This window comes from Musa acuminata, chromosome BXJ2-5 (assembly GCF_036884655.1).
Source record: "Musa acuminata AAA Group cultivar baxijiao chromosome BXJ2-5, Cavendish_Baxijiao_AAA, whole genome shotgun sequence".
Taxonomy (NCBI): domain Eukaryota; kingdom Viridiplantae; phylum Streptophyta; class Magnoliopsida; order Zingiberales; family Musaceae; genus Musa; species Musa acuminata.
In genome coordinates this window covers 9,013,111-9,028,132 of record NC_088342.1, presented here as the reverse complement: position 1 = coordinate 9,028,132, position 15,022 = coordinate 9,013,111, and the positions used below count along the sequence as shown (strand labels likewise).

Genomic DNA, 15,022 nt, shown 5'->3' with positions numbered 1-15,022 from the left:
TGAACTATAAACATGTTTAGCCTTCACTTTTCTCCTTCCTGGATAAGGTTTTCTGAATCCTGATTACTGCAGAAGTGATAGATAGGTTAGTTCATTGTTGTGTATTAAATTCAATTTATTATTAAATATATTATTGTATATGTGATAGGTTATGTATGCTATTTAATGTAATAAAAATACATTTCATTAAAAAAAACAAAAAGATTAGCGTCCTTTGCTTATTGTGATAAGTGGTGATTAAGTGTTTGCTAAAATTGGGTTTCCAAATCTTGTTATTAGTAATCAAGATCTTTGACGTTGATGACCTAACTCCGAAATAGAGTACGATCTCTCTAGACTTGTTACATGCACAAAGACAAGGTCGAGGGTACTTTTTCGTGTAGGTTCTTTCGTCACTTCAGTTAGTATAGAGGTCTCTCGATCTAGAGTTAAAGTTATGTTTTTATACTGATCTTGAGGAGAAAGAATATCCCATAAAGAGAAAGAATATCCCATAAAGATTTTATGAGGAAGGCAGTTCATAAGAAATTATTCGACCCGAGCTACCCCTAGACTTCCAAAAATATTCCTACGAATATTATGTACGAAAGATAATTTCTATTCGACCCGAGCTATCTCTAGACTTCAAAAAATATTCCTACGAATATTCAACGGGAGAAACTTGTCCCAAGTTATCTTATAGACTTTCGAGAATATTTTTACGAATATTCTATAAAGAAATCATTACCCCTTAGACTTTCAAGAATACTCCACTAATAAAAGAGACAATTCGTAATTGACTCGGACAAAAGTATTCCTACAAATATTTTATAGAAGAGGTAACTCAGATAACTAACCCAAGTTACTTTTTAGACTTCTATCTATGTGAGCAGAAGGATATTAACCCTATATGATGTTGATGTGATGAATAATGATTAATCGGTTTTATATTCCCTATCACCTTGCAAAACTAATTTAATCTACCAATCCCAACACTGACATAATATGATCTCCAGACATACTTTGGGAGTTGGCCACACCGGATGTTGTGGCGTTACATGTCAGTTGACACGGACATATAGCTCTTTCGATTGGTGCCAATATTATGAAATATTGTTATGCACAGGAAACATAGATAAGCTGTCCCAAATAGTTCCACTGGATGCCAACATATCCGCAGCCTTAAGTGTCTCGGCTGCAACATATCCGCAGCCTTCAAAATTCTAGACTTGCGCCTTTAATTTGCTCCAGCACAGAATATAAACACTGCTGGTGATTCTGCCTCGCTTGGGCTGTCGGAAGCTTTTTCCAAGTGCACAAGTAGAACAATTGAACATGAGCATGCTGCACTTTCTACCACTCAGTATAATTGTGCTACACATACATGTACACGATGTTCCCCAAAAGAACATCTAATGCTAAGTACTATAAGGTTTAAATGCTACAGTCTTCCAGTTTCCACAGATACATCCAAAACTTGATCTTCTTGCTGCATTATGCATGTGCATCTTCTCATGCTTTACAAAAATGCTTGCAGATTTCTGCTGCTGTCAAAGCAGTTATTGAAGAAGACCAGAGTGGAAAGGATAAAAACATCATCACCTGTTCCTTCAGGAGAACAGATCCTTCAGGGACATTTTGTCACCACAATAATTTATGCATAGTGGTATTTTCTTCTCCTGCAAGCATCAGATCAGACATTTTACCAGGAGAGATACACAAAGATAACCATAAACTTGAAAACATTCAGCAACTAATGATTTCAAAGCTAAACATGAGAGATTTCTAAATAATTAATGTGATGTCCATGTTCGATGGAATGAGTGTGAAATCATTCCATTGAGGACCGAATGAGCGTGTGATGTTATCTAACAAATATTACACTTCAATTGCAAATGCTAATATCTTGAATGATCAAATCAAAAAGGTATTCCATCTCATAAACCAAGTATCAATTTGTATGTGCACTAGTTGGTGACTACAATGAACAATGAGATATGATGATTAGCTGGAACTAATAATTAATCATGCTTCAGTATGCCATCTTTGCAATCATAGACATGATGAATGCTTTCTACACCGGTATAGATTTTACTAGAGTATCTGCAGAAAAGTAATTGAATGCTCATCTGGTGACACAGAACTTTTAATATATATTTCAAACAAACTATAACGACATCCATTGCCTTAAAGAATTCATAGATTATATTCTTGCAGAAAGTATAGGCAAACATATTAATATGAGAGAGAAAAAAAGTCAACATTGTTCTTTGTGTATCTCTCTGGACAGATCTGCATTTCCTTGTTCATATATATGACAGTACTTGGAATGAACACTATCAAGGTCTTGCTAAGTTTTCCATCTTCAACTCTGTGTGTTTGATACGAGCATGGCAACTGGACACCATCATGCTTGAGATAATTTGAATGGTTCGGTAGATGATTAGCAGTAAATAGTAATCATATCAAATTGAACTTCAGCTTTAAATACATTCACTATATAAAATCATAAAACTACTGCAGGGTCAGATATGCCAAAGACTTCAAGAAATGCACAATGCAAACGAGCACTCTAAGATATAGAGTATGAGAACTCCCTCTTGTGGGTCCTAAACTCTACCTCTTGATCTGCTAGAAACAAACATCAATAACGTGAAACATAGATTAAGAAAGCATGGAATCATTGTATCATGACAAAAGAATTTTTTCTAGCATAGCACATAATGTAGGCCATTGAAATTTTCTATAACAGAGTTAAATTATGCATACACATGAAGAACATGATAGGTAAAATTTTTTGTGCATATCGTAAAACTTGAAAAATAATTCATCAACTTGCTAAGCAATGAAGCAATTACCCTAGGGTAGTGAAAGAACAGAGAAAAAGAAGTTCCAATATGCTATACATTATTGAGAAAATTTACCAGTAAGCAGCCGGTTACTTTTGAGGCAATTGGTGGCATGCTCTCAAAGGAAGCATTGCAACTTCAAACTTGATCACCTTCATGACAATAAATGGCTACATTGTTAGTTTCCCCACAGATTCATCTCCAATCCCATAATCAATACTCAGTTCCCTTAATGGAGGTATGTTCTCCATCGCAAAGATCATAACATGAGGATAGGAGACATTATTGTGATCAAATAGTACAAACTGCACAAACACATTTGGGCAACAACTATGGCTCAGATAACAAGCTACATTCCTTGATGTTGAAACATCTAAGGAGAAGTTCAGGCCGGGCAAGGATGGAAAGTTTGGTGACACGTAATCTGGTAAGATATCAGAAACATCACCCCACTCCTTCCATCTTTCTGGAAACTGGCTAGGATGCACTAAACAGTGGCCATTTGCAGAAAAAAATTCGGTTTGCTGCTGAGTTAGCACGATGCCGCTAAACTCACAAATAAATGTCCCAGCCAGAATCAAATCCAGTGATCTCACTCCCCACCCCGTCTCTTTTGACCTGAACACCTCCAACTGATGCTTCACCCCTTTCTGGCTCACCCGATTGGGACAACTTGGCGGGCACCGGCACAAGGGGCCACACTCATAAATCAATGGCTTTCCCCTCAACAGAATCCCATTTTCATCATATGCAAATTCACCACCATTTTTCTTGGCACAGTAGCAGTCAGCTGAGCAATTCGAGATGCATTCACATCCGTTTCCTGCATCAGCATTTGCCTTCCCTTGGAATGCTTCAACGGGGAAAATTGGACAGGCGAGATACTCAAAAAGCAGTGGTTCCCGATCATCGTCGATGTCATTAAACATGGAAACTGAAAAATTTTCCTTTCCCATCGAGATATCGAGGCTCAAGTAACCGGCTGGCCTTGCACTCAATGGATTCACCTTCAATTCCTCAGCAAGCTTGAGGATCCCACTGCCCATCTCATCCTGCCCTTCAATTCTCAAAAGCTTGTACTTATATATGCCGAACCCTGATTTGCCTACATCCATCCAGCAATTGACGATCTTGTAAAGGCCGTCATAGACATAAATCTTCCCGATGGGGCTACGATTGGACTTCAGCCCTCGAATGACTCGAATTTCAATTCCATAATTCATGCTCCGTTCCATCGCAAGATTTCCCCCTTCCAGTTTCTGATCAGTGCAATGTTTGAGCATGTTGGATCCGCGGCCACCATGGCCAGTGTAGACAAGCACAAGCCCACTATCCTCGTCATCCTCGTAGCCACCGGATACAATAATGCTGGTGGCGATCGGCTCGCCTGTAGCACTCCGGCTAGCCGGGACGTAGTCGATGCCAGCCTGGCTCTGGCCGTGCAAGCCAAGAACGCAGAGCTCCATGCGGAAGAAGAAGACATCACCGACGTTGATCCCGGGAATCGCGCCGATGATCCTCCTGTCGCGGTGGAGCCAGAGGTCGCGGTCGCCCATGACGGTGGCCGCCTTAAGGTCGGCGCGGGACCTCTTGCCCCAGATCGCCTCGAAGGCGTCGCCTTTTTTCTCGTCCTGGAGGAGGAGGGAGCGGAGCGAGTTGAACGTGATGCGGGCCCGGCGGACGTCGTCGCGGACGTGGAGCTCGTCGTAAACGGAGGCGCGGACCATCTCGGCTGACCGGGGCTTGCGCTTCTTGCGGGCGACGATGGCGGAGGAGCTGGCGGCGGGCGCCGGCTCTGGGACGAGGAAGAGGTGTTGGTGGTCGGCGGATGCGGCGGAGAAGAGGCGGGCGAGGCGGAGGTACTCGGCGAAGAGGGCGGCGCTCTCGACGTCGACGGCGGTGGGATGGGGGCCAGGGTCGGGACTGGGAGGGGGGAGGAGGGGGTCGAGTGGGCCGGCCGAGCCGAGGTGGGTCTGGTGGTGGTCTGGCGGCTCGGGTTTGGGCTCGAGCTTGGGGAAGGGGATGAGGTTGAGGTCCGGGAAGGGGGCGGGAGGCCGCGACGAGGGAGTCATCGCAAGAATGCAGCGACCTCAAGAACAAAGAAAGAGAGCGGGAGAGGCGGAGAGCGAGAGCGAAGAAACAGAAGAGGGGCAAAATCGAAAGGAAACGCTGGCGGAGGACAAATGGCGAAGGACGCTTTCTTTGTAATTTTGCGTCTCTTCGATGTCCTCCGACGAGTGTGGGACGGCAACCGTGCGAGGTTCAAACATGTGTCCGGTACTACGCAGGGAACAGCATATTTCTGAACGTGTCGCTGTCCGAGTGGCCGAACAATGTGCGTCCAGGATCAACCGATCTCTCGCGAACCACGTGGCATACTCACGCTAGGAGATCATCGGGTTCGCTGAAGCACCGCGAGTCGGCGTATCCTGGTCGAGAACCGGATCCTGTGGGTGGAGAGCGAGATGCCCCTCCCTAGGTCCAACAAAAAACCGTAGTAGTCATTTTCCATTGGCTTAACTTCCATGGGCTCCCCAACCGAGATTGTGCTCGTTGGTTGGTGGGGTCAATGCCTGAACCGATTCGTGCACCAACTGAGCGAGGTAGGAATGGCTGGGGTGATTCGATCTGGTTGGTGATTCGAGGCATGGGGAGCGCGGAGAAGGCTAACACGAGCCGAGAAGCCCACGGAATCGATCACAATCAGTGGCTGCGCGTGGCCTCGTGATTCGTGCAAGTTGCAAATCTAAACTAGCATTGAACGAGTAAGTGCACGAGATTCGATGCAAATTGAGCTTGCATTTTAACTCAATATATTGATGAATATAACCGGAGAAAGAGAAAAAAATAATCAATAATACCAAGAGGTCACATTTATATAGTTTCATATAATTTTTAATTATATACCATACAAACGTTCTTTTTGGTCACAATATTTATGAGATCTGTTTTTATTCTGAATCAAAGACAAAGAAAAAAGGAGTTTCTTTTTGTTAGTCAAAAGGATTTTATTTATTGGAGAAGTCTTTCGGTTGAAAAGTGTAGGCTACCACATCAATAATTAAATCTTCTACCTTTATTTATGTTACCTTTCATAAGATTCTTGTCATTATTATAATTATCGTTATCATCATTGTTGAGTGGTATATTTCACAACCTTTTTTTCATAATATTTATTTTTTTCACTTTTTTATTATAAGTTTGACCAAAGAAACCTTTTTTTTTTCCTTGAGTTGCTAATCAAATTTATTTATTTATTCATCAATTCAAAGTAATGTGAATTCTTTGTGTCAAAAAAATAATTTCCTCCCAATAACTCTCTCATCTGATGTGACGTTTCGTAACTATTAAAGGTTTAAAGTCTTTTTATGATATGACCCAAAAGAATGCTTTCATATCACTGTTGATACCAAAAGTCAACTTGTAGGTATACCACCCTTTAGTTCACAACATGACAACTAAAACCCACCATCCTTTTAAATATTATTATTATTATTATTATTATTATTATTATTATTATATATATATATATATATATATAACTATGCACAAAATATCATATACAAATTCTATATGACATCTATCATTTCCTACAACAAATTAAAATTAGAATTTATTTTGGTATTATAAGTGATAAAATATATTCGATGATTTTGAAAAAAAAACTCTTTATTTTGATAAATTCTTGATTAACTTTTTTTTTTAATTTTCGTAGAGCATTATTTTTTTTTTCTATTGTTGTTATCCTCGCTTGTAATCCTCTTTGCCAAGATCAATAATGGCGACAACAAACAGAGAGGTACGGGGACTATATACTCTTGGTCTCACATGTAGCCTCCTTCACTAGGTGACAATGGAGATAGTAAAACAAGGATGATGAGTAGATGGAGAATGTGTGGGTGGGGTGGAAAGTGTCATTCTTATTATTGATTTTAGTATAGATGACAATGATAATGACGATAAAAGAAAGAAAAAGAAGAAACAAAAACTAGGTTCAGGCTTAAGGGTAATATCATTTTTAGAGAAAAAAATTATGGGATTAAAAAAAAAACTTTAATTAAAATTTTCTCAAGATTTTTTTAATAAAAATTATCCAAATATATTTAGTTGGTCCAAAAATAAGTGGATAGATATGGGTGAAAGTAATATGAATGGCTACTGTAAGTGGATAAAATAAATTAAATTAATTTTGTCAAGAAATAACTTATGGCATGGATCTTTGCGCTATTTTTATATCATTCGGTACTTTTGAGACTTTAAACATCACATGACTCTGTCGTTTCCTTTTATTCTTAATGAACATCCTTGTTTTTAAATTGTAGCGGTGGGTCCATACTATCTCTTTACATCTGTGTACCCTTTCTCGTGATTCGAGTAGTCTCACAAGAAAGTCTCTCTGAAATGTTTTTTTGGATTTTCCGGATAATATTTTATTTTTAAAAATTTCATTTGATTTTCCTATTTTCTTCTCATATTGTCTTCTAATATCTTAAATATATTTCTCTTCTCCTAATAAAATAATTTCAATTTTGAAGTGATCTAATTCGATTTTGAAGTTAAACCTAATTCCCAAATTAACATATCAAAAGATCTACTTAAAAAAAGGATATATAGAGAGAGGATTATTCGACATGTAACACAGAGATCGAGGAATTCACAATGTAAGAAGAAGACCCCACTATAAAAAAAAATCTCTCCTTTTAAGAGTACCCCACTATATTAGCATCGTTTACAGCTCATTAGTATACACATACATTAATTAATTAGGTCTCGATCACCATCGTTCCGTCATCTCTCCTCGGCAGGCTTCAACAATTTCTTCTTCCAAAAGAGATGAATGAGTCGACATCAACTACCTCTCTGATCAGAGTATGGAATTATTGATCTATTGAATGTTGTTGGATAACATCATCAAACACCTTCTTGTGCATATATTCTATATGTAGTGATATAGTCCTTTTGTGGTAGTGTGATCTATACAACTAGGTTTTGTCTTATGCATAATTTAAACATGTTATGTGAACAAAAAGAGATCTTGACTATTTGTCTTTCTATAAATGTCTTATTTATCTTTTCATTCGTTGATAATATTATTAATGATGTCACCGTTCCAAGTATTAGACATAAGCTAAAAAACACCTTATTTAGCTAAAATTTATTTAATAAACCATATTTGAAATGAAAGATATACGAGGATGAAGAATGACGAAAAATTGATAGAGTATCTGAACATGCTCAAGAAAATAGTAGATCAATTAGAAAATTGATATGACCGATTGATGTAGAAGACAGTGATTTATTGCTTATTACATCGATTATCGATTCATATAGTTATTTTGCAGATAATGCTATGCTATTATTGTCTGAAAAAAATGAAGATACGACATGACAAGAAGAGCAGAGCATTACAAGGTGTTTGGTGAATCCAACGTTGTGATAGATGAGCAGAGCATTGAATTGCTCTGCTTCCAGATCTTTGCGGTTGTATATACACGTTGCTATATTAGCTATGGACAAACATTCGCAGCCAATTATTTGATGGCACACAACTCATTGGATACGTGCTGCATCGTTGGACGACACACCGGATTGCTATGCAAGCACCGGAGTGAAATCTTGACCACCGTAGAGACTGCGCCTGAAACTTCAGCCGGAGGAAGTGGAAGACGAGGGTCGAGCATCTCTCTCATCACGCTACCTTCATCATGACAGCTAGAGATGAGATCGCTCGGATGTCTCCCCAATAGCACCTCAAGCGTGACGACTCCAAAGCTATATACATCGCATTTCTCGTTCACCCTCGTCGAATAAGCAAGTTCTACGAGGAGAAGAAATGGAAATATGTCATCATACTATATATCATGCCTGCAAATTCTACCATCAACATGGATAAAATGGTGATGCTGCCGAGAAGTACCCGATGGCGAATTACCTGGTGCCATGTATCCTCGTGTACCTGCAAGCGTGCTCCAATTTGAAGCCGCAGGGTTCAGGGTTCTGGCTATTCCAAAGTCCGATAGGCAAGCCTTGAAGTCTGAATCGAGAAGGATGTTGTTGCTTGTTAAGTCTCGGTGCACGATGGGAGGAACAAGAGCATGGTGCAAATAAGACAGAGCACACGCCACATGCTTGATGATACTGACCCTCTTGACCCAATCTAACTCAGTTGCATCTTCCTGTAGTATATCTGCCAAGTTTCCTCTGCCCATGTATTCGCACACAAGAAATTTGTGCCGAGGAGTGGAGCAGAAGCCGAAGAGCTTCACGATATTTCGATGCCGGACTTGAGTCAGCGCTTGTACTTCGTTCTGGAAATGCTGCCATGATATTTCGGTATCTGGCTGCTGTAGTTTCTTCACTGCTACTACTTCTCCGGTTGACAGTGTAGCTCTGTAAACACTCCCACATCCTCCCTTGCCAATGCAGTACTTATCATCGAAGTTTTCGGTTGCCTTTATGATCTCGTCGTACGCATCTCCCCCATCAAAATTCCATATGGAGAACGCACTTCCACCCGTTTGACTTGTAGCATTTGCTATTTGCTTCCTTCTTTTCATCAGCCGTGCTGCGAATCCAACAAAGAGGAAGAAGAGAAGTAAGGCTCCGAGGACAGCCATACCGGACAAAAGAATCACGTTGGGAGCCTCTCTAGCTGGGGACGAACTGCATGAAGGCCGACCAGCAACGACATCGCACAAGCCCCTGTTTCCAGTGAACCACTCCATTGGAGCCCTTCGGAAAAGTTGGCCATCGGGGATAGGACCTTCAAGTTCATTGTGAGATACGTCCAAGGCTGACAAGCTTGCCATGTTGATTAAAGAAGGTGGGATACGGCCTGCCAAATTATTGTGGGAAAGGTTGAGGATCTGCAGCAGTGTCAGCTGGCCTAATTGAGATGGAATATGGCCACCAAAGGAGTTTTGACTCAGATCTAGCAGTTCCTGAAGGTCTACCAGCTGACCGAATTCGTAAGGAATGCTTCCGCTCAAGCTATTGTTGCTCATATCTACTGATATTAGCAGTTTGCATCCGCCTATTTCTTCCGGAATCACCCCACTGAAGTTGTTGCCTGAAATATCCAGTCTCTTCAGCTTGAGTAGTTTTCCGATTTCCGATGGAAGCTCTCCTGATAGCTGGTTGCTGCTTATGTTCAGCTCTATAAGAGAGATCAAGTTGCATAAGTTCTTGGGAAGCTCGCCAACTAAATGGTTTGAAGAAAGGTCCAGCGCTCCCAGCCGAGTTGATTGCCCAATCTCAGAAGGAATTGTTCCATTTAATCTGTTGTTGGATATTCTTAAGCTCGTCAAGTTTGAACAACTTCCCCATTCCGGTGAAAGCATTCCAGATAACCTGTTGTAGCTCAAGTCAATATATCTCATATTAGGATAGACTCCAAAGTGATCGAAGAGGTCTCCGGTGAGGTTGTTCCTGTCCAATCGAACACGCACTAGGCTTGAACAGTTTCTCAAACTCTCTGGTATCGGCCCGTGGAACTTGTTATAGGCTGCGGTGAAATGCTGAAGCTTTCCTCCTCTGCATACATCTGGTGGCAGATGCCCAGAGAGGTCATTGTATGCTAGTTTCAGAGAAACCAAGCTCGTAAGGTTTGGGACCGATCCGGAGAGACTATTATTGATCACTGATAGTTCTTCTAGACTTCGATTTGCAAAAGATGGTGGGATGCAGCCGGAGATTTGGTTATTGCTGAGGTCTAATAGTATCAGAGAGGTCATGTTAGCTAAAGTAGAAGGGATGGGACCGGAGAGTTCATTATAAGACAGGATCAGGTTCCTTAGTCTAGCTAGATTTCCCAGGGTGGAAGGGATGAAACCAGTCAATAGATTATGTGATAGATCTATGTCTCTCAGCTCGACAAGATTGCCTAATTCAGCAGGAATCGTGCCAGAGATGTGATTGTTGAAGAGATAAAGTGTGCTAAGCTTCGAAAGATTTCTTAGGGAGAGGGGGATGGAACCCAGTAAACTATTATGAGCAAGTACTAGATTTGTCATCTGGACAAGATTCCCTACTTCATGAGGAATGGACCCAGAGAGGTGATTACCCCAAAGATTCAACTTGATAAGCCTAGTCAAGTTACCCAAACTGGCAGGAATTGAAGCCGTGAGAGTATTATTGGAGATGCTCAAGACAAGAAGGTTTTGGAGATTTGCCAGCGTTGGAGGAGCGGATCCATATAAATGATTCAGAGAGAGATCCAACAAGGAGAGTTGAGTCAAATTTCCCAGGCTTTGAGGAATAGATCCCGTGAGAAAGTTGGCCGAGAGATCCAACTCTTGGAGATTCTGGAGATCCCCTATTTCTTCAGGAATGCTTCCTGAGAAGCCATTTCCAGACAGGATGAGGAAGACGAGGCTTGTCATGTTGCCTAACGAAAGAGGGATGGAGCCACTAATCTTATTTCCACTGAGATTTAAGGATCTCAGCTTTGTGAGAGAACTGATCCTGGCTGGGATCGTCCCCGTGATGTCGTTTCCTTGGACATCAAAAGAGATGAGCTGAGAGAGAGTGGCGATGGTGGGAGGGATCTGCCCGCTGAGCCTGTTGAACGTGAGATTGACGCCGGTCAGTGATGGCAAGCCGGAGAAGTTGAGAGTGTGGAGTGGCCCATCCAAACCCATGCTCGGCAGGTTCACTTCGGTGATCTCCCTGTGACGCCGGAGGCTGCAGGTTATGCCACTCCAGCTGCATGGGCTGGTGCTGAGGTTCCAAGATCGGAGTGATTGTTGGCTTCGGAGGCTGGCTTTCCATTGGAGGAGCACTCGACCTTGCGATGCAAGCGAAGTCGATGCCGGCTTCGGATAAACTGAGAAGACAATCAAGAGAAGAAGAAGGCCGGGGAGAGATTTCTGGGTGAAGAAAGATTCCATTGCTCGAGACGCTAACTCTGTCACGCTCCTCTTCATCTCTAATGTCGAACGATGAAACGAATTAATAATGCATATTCTTTTCACTTATCCTTTTCTCTCTGACGAGATGATCAGTTTATATTTGTGGTAAACGGGGAGTTGGTAGTTTCCAACAGCAGCGGAGTCTCGAGCCACTGAATCAGACAACCATCGCATTCAATTGCATTGCATCATACGAACGCTATTCTTCCTTCCTATTGCTTTAAATATTACTCTAAGCAGCATAGCAATCCCATATGCTAAGCCGTGAGAATAGGAAGCTCAGTGCTCTGATTCGTGGAAATGGTGTAGGAGATTTCATTTGATAGTGTTTAATGGATGCATGAGCTATTGATTACGCAACGAAATCACTAAAGCACACAACACATACAAATCTGCGAATGAATTCCTACTCATCGGTCGGCCCTCTGTCATGGTGGGCAGGCACATATCAGAAACCAATCATCCCTCAGCCTTCATTTAATTGCCTTCACAAATTCTCAAGAAACATATAGTACAAGAAATTCAAACTTTTCAAGCGTCCAAGATTTACATAACAAGGCAAAGATTACCAACCAAGTCGAATATAATCTTAGAAAATAGATCGATTGCCAACCGATGCTTTTATTAAACACGCTGCAGAATGAAACCACTAATAAAGAAAACCACACGGAAAACTTCAATGCATCGGGGCACAGAGGAGTGCATATAGATCATATCTCCACGCTCATCAAGTCAGAAAACTTCAATGCATCAATAGATCGGAGGCTTGGTGGGGGTGTTCTGACCACGCATAACTTCTCGGAGACCTGTTTCATTGTCGGGCGTGATTCAGGGTGGTTGTCCACGCTACGAAGAGCCAAGCTCAAAACTGCAACTACTTCATCCGCAACTTGACCCTCCGGAACGGGTAGACGTCGGTCTAATACATCTTTCACAAAGCTATCGTCGATCGGTGAAGACAACAGAATGAAAATGAGCACTTCTCCATACTCTCCCATCAGTAACTCCAGCGTCACCACTCCGAAACTGTACACGTCGCATTGGGTGGTCACTCTCATTGTATATGCAAGCTCTGCAGACAGCAAGAGCCAATGATCAAACCGCCAATCCATAGAGATCTCCTCCAAGATATAATTTGAAGATGTTCTCAATTGCAGGTATTCTTAATTTGCACAAACTCCGAGATCTGAGAGAGAGAGACAGAGAGACTTACCTGGTGCTAAGTAACCCCGTGTGCCTGCAAGCATGGTCCAATTTGATGAATCTGGCTTCAGTAGTCGAGCAATTCCAAAGTCGGAAACACAAGCCTTGAATTCTGAATCAAGTAGGATGTTGTTGCTGGTAATATCTCGATGAACGATAGGCGGTGTGCAGTCATGATGCATGTAGAACAGAGCACGAGCAACATCCTTCACGATGCTCAACCTCTTCACCCAGTCCAATTCAGCTGCAGTCTCGCTTCGGAGGACAGATCCCAGACTTCCTCTCTCCATGTACTCGTACACCAGATATTTGCGTCGGGGAGAGGAGCAGAACCCGTAAAGCTTGACGATATTGCGATGTCGAATTTGAGTAAGAGTTTGTATCTCAGTTTGAAAGGGTTGCTCGTCGCATGTACCTTCAGTGTCTGGTAGGTGAATCTTCTTCACCGAGAGCAGTTCCCCACTTGCTAACTCTGCTATGTAGACACTGCCGTATGCACCGCTTCCGATACAGTACTTGGCATCGAAATCTTCGGTGGCTTCGATGATGTCCTTGTATACGTCTCTTCCAACAAAATTCAATATACAGAATGCACCTTCTTTGATGTGATTATTATCAACAGGTACTGTATCTTTTTCTCTCTTGCGGAATGCTCCAATGAATATAAACAAGAGAAGGAAGAAGACCACAGAAGCAATGATGGCTACTATAACATTTTTGTGACGCTTGCTTCGGTCGTCTGTTGTTGGAGTACCGAGTGAAACACATGGAGGCAATCCTCGAACAACTCCACACAGATCATTGTTATGGGCAAACCACTCTGCCGGGGCTCTTCGGAAAGCTGGGCTATCAGGAACAGGGCCGTCCAGTTCATTGTAGGATACATCTACGGTAGACAAGCTCGTCATATACGTTAGCGAAGATGGAAGATGACCCGACAAGTAATTATGCGATAGATTCAGGCTTTGCAGCACCACCAATTTGCTGAGTTGGGATGGAACCTCCCCTGTTAGTGAGTTGTGGCTGATGTCAAAGGTGTCTTGAAGGTACACCAGATTACCAATGGCCAAAGGAATGGTTCCACTGAAGTTGTTGTTGTTAAGCTTCAACAATCGGAGTTTCATGCAGTTGCCTAATTGATCTGGGATTCTTCCTGCCAAGTTGTTGGATGAGAGATCAAGCAGTTCAAGATTGGACAGCATTCCAAACTCCAGAGGGACATGGCCGACGAGTTGGTTGTTGCCCAAGCTCAGATTGTAGAGAAGGGTTAAGCTGCCGAAGCTCTTTGGGATCTCTCCTTGTAGGTAGTTGGAAGAGAGGTCCAGCTCTCCCAGTTTCGTCAACTGTCCAAACTCGGTGGGTATGACTCCGGTGATGTTGTTATTGTTGGAATTAAACTTGTTCAAATGTCGAGGTTCATTGCATCAAGAGGGAGATTAATTACATGAAGAAGAAAAAATGGATTAAAAGTTTATAGAAGAATAAGTCAAATTGGTTATTGATTCTTGAAAGGGTTTCTTGAAAGAGAATGATTCATCTTAAATACAATTAATATAATGTATCTTTGGGGACTATATAAACCCCATATGTTGGGTCATGAGAGAAAGAGAGTTTCTGAAATTGTAAAAATATCTTTCTTGAGAGAAATATAGAAGATTGAAAGTTTGTCATACTCTTCCTCTATTTGATATCTCTATCCTCTCTTCCTATCAACATCAACAGTTATTTGAGATTCTGAGGAGCATCAGATTGTGCCATTTTGCCCAGTCTGTTGAGAGTGTACCGGAGAATAGATTGAAGCTCAAATCCTTATAAGAAAGATGGGGATACACTCGGAGACATTGAGATACATCTCCGGTGAGATGGTTGTGTTCAAGACGAACCCTTTCTAGTGTCGTACAGTTTTTCAAGGTCATGAGAATGGGACCTTGGAAGTTGCTCATGTAAAGAGTGAGGTACTTTAGAGCTCCACCTTTGCATATGTTTGGGGGTACATAACCGACGAAGCTATTATTTCCTAATTGGAGATAAGTCAGTCCAGTGAAGTTGTTGATCTCCATAGGCAAAGGTCCAGACAACTGA

General features: G+C 41.8%; 3 protein-coding genes across 3 annotated transcripts; all 3 read right to left on the bottom strand.

Annotated features, from left to right (window-relative positions):
- Positions 1 to 1,308: 1,308 nt before the first annotated feature.
- On the bottom strand, positions 1,309 to 5,040 carry LOC135612382 (histone-lysine N-methyltransferase family member SUVH2-like). Its single transcript, XM_065108620.1, has 2 exons — positions 2,904 to 5,040; positions 1,309 to 1,658 (listed from the first exon to the last, which is right to left on the bottom strand). Exon 1 carries the CDS (start codon positions 4,898 to 4,900, stop codon positions 2,999 to 3,001), a length of 1,902 nt encoding a protein of 633 aa, XP_064964692.1. The 5' UTR covers positions 4,901 to 5,040; the 3' UTR covers positions 1,309 to 1,658; positions 2,904 to 2,998.
- A 3,107-nt stretch (positions 5,041 to 8,147) lies between these two features.
- LOC103985049 (probable leucine-rich repeat receptor-like protein kinase At1g35710) lies at positions 8,148 to 11,903 on the bottom strand. Its single transcript, XM_009402665.3, has 2 exons — positions 8,761 to 11,903; positions 8,148 to 8,646 (listed from the first exon to the last, which is right to left on the bottom strand). The coding sequence occupies exons 1-2, from the start codon at positions 11,750 to 11,752 to the stop codon at positions 8,360 to 8,362; spliced, it is 3,279 nt and encodes a 1,092-aa protein (XP_009400940.3). The 5' UTR covers positions 11,753 to 11,903; the 3' UTR covers positions 8,148 to 8,359.
- A 544-nt stretch (positions 11,904 to 12,447) lies between these two features.
- Positions 12,448 to 14,348, bottom strand: LOC135613260 (MDIS1-interacting receptor like kinase 2-like). The gene is made up of 2 exons (XM_065110363.1): positions 12,951 to 14,348; positions 12,448 to 12,809 (listed from the first exon to the last, which is right to left on the bottom strand). The coding sequence occupies exons 1-2, from the start codon at positions 14,140 to 14,142 to the stop codon at positions 12,448 to 12,450; spliced, it is 1,554 nt and encodes a 517-aa protein (XP_064966435.1). The 5' UTR covers positions 14,143 to 14,348.
- Between the last annotated feature and the right edge of the window lie 674 nt (positions 14,349 to 15,022).